Source organism: Lactuca serriola, chromosome 4 (assembly GCF_051521515.1).
Source record: "Lactuca serriola cultivar US96UC23 chromosome 4, Lser_US96UC23_V15, whole genome shotgun sequence".
NCBI classification, from domain to species: Eukaryota; Viridiplantae; Streptophyta; class Magnoliopsida; order Asterales; family Asteraceae; genus Lactuca; species Lactuca serriola.
Window position 1 is genome coordinate 388,177,027 of NC_136411.1, and position 5,145 is coordinate 388,182,171.

The 5,145-nt window shown below is 34.2% G+C and overlaps 1 protein-coding gene across 1 annotated transcript; it reads left to right on the top strand.

The window, feature by feature from the left end:
* Positions 1–2,149: 2,149 nt before the first annotated feature.
* Positions 2,150–4,182, top strand: LOC145097824 (mitochondrial outer membrane protein porin of 34 kDa-like). Its single transcript, XM_079035474.1, has 6 exons — positions 2,150–2,352; positions 2,509–2,576; positions 3,005–3,115; positions 3,187–3,273; positions 3,367–3,575; positions 3,666–4,182. The coding sequence occupies exons 1-6, from the start codon at positions 2,304–2,306 to the stop codon at positions 3,970–3,972; spliced, it is 831 nt and encodes a 276-aa protein (XP_078891600.1). The 5' UTR covers positions 2,150–2,303; the 3' UTR covers positions 3,973–4,182.
* Positions 4,183–5,145: the final 963 nt, after the last annotated feature.

The window sequence follows — 5,145 nt, forward strand, 5'->3', positions numbered from 1 at the left end:
ACATTTAGGGAGTTCAGAGTTTGTGGAGCTCCATATTATCATGGGGCTAAGGACCCCATAACTAGCAGCAGGTGGTTGGCCGATGTCGCCAACGCCTTTTGTACGAGCAAATGTCCCGATGGGGACAAGGTTTGACTTACTTCTTGTCTTCTGAAGGACAAAGCACGTGATTGGTGGGAGGAGGTTAGACATGTCATTGGTGATGATGCAATTTTAGATGCGATGACCTGGAGTGACTTTTCAGCCAGGTTTAGGGCCGAGTTTGCACCTGTGATAGAGGTGCAACAAGTATATTACAAGTTAAACATACAAACCAAAACAAAGTACATTACAAGTTGTTCATAATTTAACCCAAAATGACCTTCATTACAACTTGTACATGATTAAACACACAAAAAAGAATACCCAACTACATATTAGGTACACCTTCAACTTAAATGACCTCGGATTGAAGCTTTTTGTTCGACCTAAACAACCCAATTATGACCACACCTACATTGTTGCACTGCATTTCGTCAGCCCAAGCTATAAAACCTGAACGAGCATCCTGATTCCAACTATTTGCTTGAATCATTACATGTTAAACAAACTAGGGTTAACATCAGAAATTGAACAAGTGGTAAATTACCTTTTTAGGACATGCATAAAAGGGCCTTCCTGGGTTATTGGTAGTATGTGATGTTCTTATTATAGCCTCAACTCCACATCCACATTCCATGTTCTTCATTATGTAGCTTCATAGCTGAGAGTATTTGAAGAAGAAAACAATGTGTTAGAATGAAACAAGTAGGTATAGAAGAAACTTCTAAGTAATTGCTAGTATTTGTAAAAGACTAAATTACCCCCACTGTGCAAGGCACGTGGGGCCACTAACATCCCCACTTTTTCCTTCTTCCCATTACTATTGCACTTTCAACAATTTTTTTTTATGAAAAATAACAACTAAATACGATCATAAGCAATGAACAAAGAATATCACCGAAGCTTACAAAATTCATATCATTTAGACAGGTCTTTCATTCATCATTGGAGTTCACTTGCAAAATGCCTATCATTTAGACAAGTCTTTTACATATTTCTCCAAAAAAAACAAATATAAAAATAAAATTAGAAAATCTACATACTAATAAGCTTCTTAACTACGAACCACCATTGTTTCAAATCCACCCATCACCCAAACTTAAGAACGAAATGGAGCACAACCACCAGCAACAAGAGCATACCTACCATCATGCCACCCATCACAACACCAATGACTTTAAACTTGTGATCATGGTCATCCAGCTTGTACTGGAGACTGATGTGGTCGATCATGCACATGATATAGTCTTGTTCGAGTTGCTCCTTCAACCATTGCATTTCATTTTGGTTTTCTGAAATCTTCTGACCACATTCACCGAAGATTGGGTGGAGCACATTGTAGTTGATGTCTTCACTAGAATTTAAAGAGTTAGGTGAAGGTAGTGGAGTCGACATTATTGCTTTTTAAGGATTCTTCACGATGATTGTTTGGCAGAATATGGTAAACAAGTTTCAGGATTGTATTACTTCAAACCCCACATGGTCGTGTCCCCCTTTAATTCAAGACTGTGCCTGGAACTCAATCAACAATGCAAGGTTGGTGGGGGTGTTGGTAGAAACTAAAGGCAGTCATTACTATTTGCATGTGTGTCATCGAGTGTGTCGAATCAACTAAGTATTGACTCAATGAGTTTACTCACCTGCTGACTTGGCAAGTGATGAGGCAAGTTAACTTGCTAAAATGGGTAACATGACTTTTCCTATCGGTAACACACAAGTATATATCCTAAAAATGTAAAAAATAGTTATAAAAAACCATTTAAACCATTATATGTAACAATGACAATAACATAATTTTATATTAATAATATAAACTTATACAAATAAAAAAAGAAAATGAAGATCCCTGTTATCCTTTTAGGATTTACCCCAAGGATTAAAATGAAAACCTTTATCTTTTTATCCAAGAAAGAAATAAAGAAATAAATAAAATGTCGACCGAACCTGGAGTTTTAAAAGTACCCCTATGGAAACAAATTAATTACATAGGCGACCTCAAATCTAAGGCCATAAATGCAACTAACTAGCGTTCTTCATAATCCACGGCCCACAATCATCCGTTGAACATTCAAGAAGCACAAAGTGGAAGAAAACCCGGTAGAAATTAGGGCTTTTCTTTTCCCCCAATTCACATACTCTATAAAAGCCCTAGCGGTGTTTAATCGTCTTCCTCAGCTCATCGTCTTCGCAGTTTGATCTCCATTTTTAAGCTACAAGAAATCATGGTGAAGGGCCCTGGTCTATACACTGACATTGGCAAAAGAGCCAGAGGTTCGTTACCTTTCAACTCCTTATTTTCTCTCCTTAAATATCACATACATAGATGTGTATATATATGTGTGTGTGTAATTCAGCTTGAAAGGATTGTAAATGTTGCAGTTATTGGATTCACATTTACTGATTTAAATTTGTTTTTTTTTTATGAAGATCTTTTGTACAGGGATTATCAGGCCGATCATAAGTTCACCATCACGACCTATTCACCTACTGGAGTTGTGAGTTATCTTTTCGTTTTTCGTCTCTTTAGATCTGCTTGATTACCTTATGATTCGACATTGTTAGAAGAATGCATGCTACTTTGCGTGATTGTGGTTATCATTTATGATATACGCTTCTACTTGTTTCCCTATAATTTGAAATTGTAAGGCGTTTTTTGTTAACATTTTAAAAACATAACAACATGCAGTCTCTGATATGTGTGGAAAGTATTAGGCCGAAAGGACTGAAGCAAGCTTCATAATTTCCATTTTGTGGACTAGATTTCTGTAAATGAGGTTTATGCAACTCACTACACTGTGTAGTTGCTTTAGCTTTATTTTATATTCTATTGCTGAAGCATCCGATTCTGATATCAAATAAAGCTAAATATGTCTGTTAGAAAGTATGAATCTGTAAATCATCTAATATTCTCTTCTTATCACAGGCAATCACATCCTCTGGAACAAAGAAAGGTGAACAATTTCTTGCTGATGTCAACACCCAATTAAAAAGGAACAACATTACTACAGACATCAAAGTCGACACAAACTCCAATGTAAGATCTATCAATCATATATTGTTTTGCTATGGTGATTGTTTTTTTAACTACTTGCAACATTAATGTAGCTCTCCACAACCATTGTAATTGATGAACCTGCTCCAGGGTTGAAAGCAATCCTTAGCTTCAAAGTTCCTGATCAAAGATCTGGCAAGGTATGTAATATGTTTAATGTTGTTAGAATCGAGTCCTTTTTTTGAATAACATTTATATAAAAATGGCTGATTATTTTTCTATTTTTTTTATAGTTGGAACTCCAATATTTGCATGACTATGCTGGAATCTGCACTAGTATTGGGTTGACTGCAAATCCAATTGTCAACTTTTCTGGTGTGATTGGAAACAATGTTACTGCTATTGGAACTGATGTTTCCTTTGACACCAAAACTGGAAACTTCATCAAATATAATGCTGGAATTAGCTTTTCCAATGCTGACCTGATTGCTGCTTTGACCTTGTGAGTATTGAGTAGTCAATTCTTTTTTAAGTATAAGTTATTATTTTATGTGTTGTTTATATATATAATACATAAAATAACATAATACAGGAATGATAAGGGTGACTCATTGAATGCATCATACTACCACACTGTGAAACCATTGACCAACACAGCAGTTGGTGCAGAAGTCAACCACATCTTCTCAACCAATGAAAACACAATCTCGGTTGGGACCCAACACGCATTGGACCCGTTGACCACGGTCAAAGCCCGCATCAACAACCATGGAAAAGCAAATGCTCTTATCCAACATGAATGGCGCCCTAAATCACTATTTACCATTTCGGGTGAAGTTGACACCAAAGCTGTTGACAAAAGTGCCAAATTTGGACTTGCATTGGCTCTCAAGCCATGATAATAACTTTTCAAGGTTTTTAAATCATCTTTATATTATACTTTTGGCAGTTTTCTTTTTTCTTCAAGGTAGAAATAATTTCGTGACAGTTTTTTTTAACTATGCATAATGTCTACTAGACCATAGATGGTAGATATATTTGCAGAGGTTTGTGTAATTGACTTGACCATTGAGTACTCTTTTGTGCGAAAAGTGTTGTTTTTTTGCTTATATTGATTTGTGTGTCTTGTGGTTAATCTCTTTTGGTTTGAACCTTTAAAAAATTCTATATTTTACTTGAAAATATTTTTTATGGTTAGTTGCATCTAGGTAGTTCTATGATTTGTTTCGACTTTTAAGCTTAGAATGTACATACAATTTGAGAAACAAGGTTAGTAAAATTTTTATGTGCTAATCTTCAACTACTAATTCTGTGTTTTGTCCTTGGTTGTTTTCTGTTGTCAAGTGCTTTATTGGCTTTTGATTTACTCAAGGTTGTTAAAATTGAGGTTTTATGTATGATCGTTATTTTTACTTTGCGAGATTGTGACTGTAAGGTTGGACTATCAAATGAGACTTTTTGTTAAAACTAACAGGTGGTATGTAGTGATTAGTAGATAGCTGGTAGCTGGTAACTTTAACAAAAACGCTATGCGAGATAACTTTTGGATTTGAAAAGTTTTTTTAAAATTAAACGTTAAAAACATGTAGTTTCAAATGAGACTTTTTGTTTAAAACAAAATATTGTGTCAACCACTAGAAGCTTTACAAACGGTGATTAAAACTCCCCAAGTAACAAAGAATTTTCTATCTTGGATGAATTCTTATTGCAAATTAGTAGATTGGGCGCAACAAGGGGGAAACATCTTGGTTACCTTATCAATATAAAGAATTATAATTTATAAATGTAACTGATGTCTTATTTCAATATGAATATGTGATTGCGGCGGTATTATATAAAATGTACGCCAATTTTTAATGACATTGAAAAAACTAATTCATTAAGAAAAGAAATATGAATATCATGCATGTTTTTTCATCTAATTTTTCATCTAATAGAACTTATTGATGCGTAGAAGCTTCAAATTTATATAACTTTTAACATTTTTTAAAAATGAAATAAAAATAAAATAAATATTTATATATTTTTATTTGTATTATTTTTTTAAATGAAACTAAAATAAAATACAATAT

Bases quoted from the DNA above. Each gene is read 5' to 3' on its own strand.
- LOC145097824 (XM_079035474.1), top strand. From the start codon at position 2,304: ATGGTGAAGGGCCCTGGTCTATACACTGACATTGGCAAAAGAGCCAGA. The intron at 2,353-2,508 runs GTTCGTTACCTT...TTTTTTATGAAG, and splicing joins CATTGGCAAAAGAGCCAGAG to ATCTTTTGTACAGGGATTAT. The intron at 2,577-3,004 runs GTGAGTTATCTT...TTCTTATCACAG, and splicing joins CCTATTCACCTACTGGAGTT to GCAATCACATCCTCTGGAAC.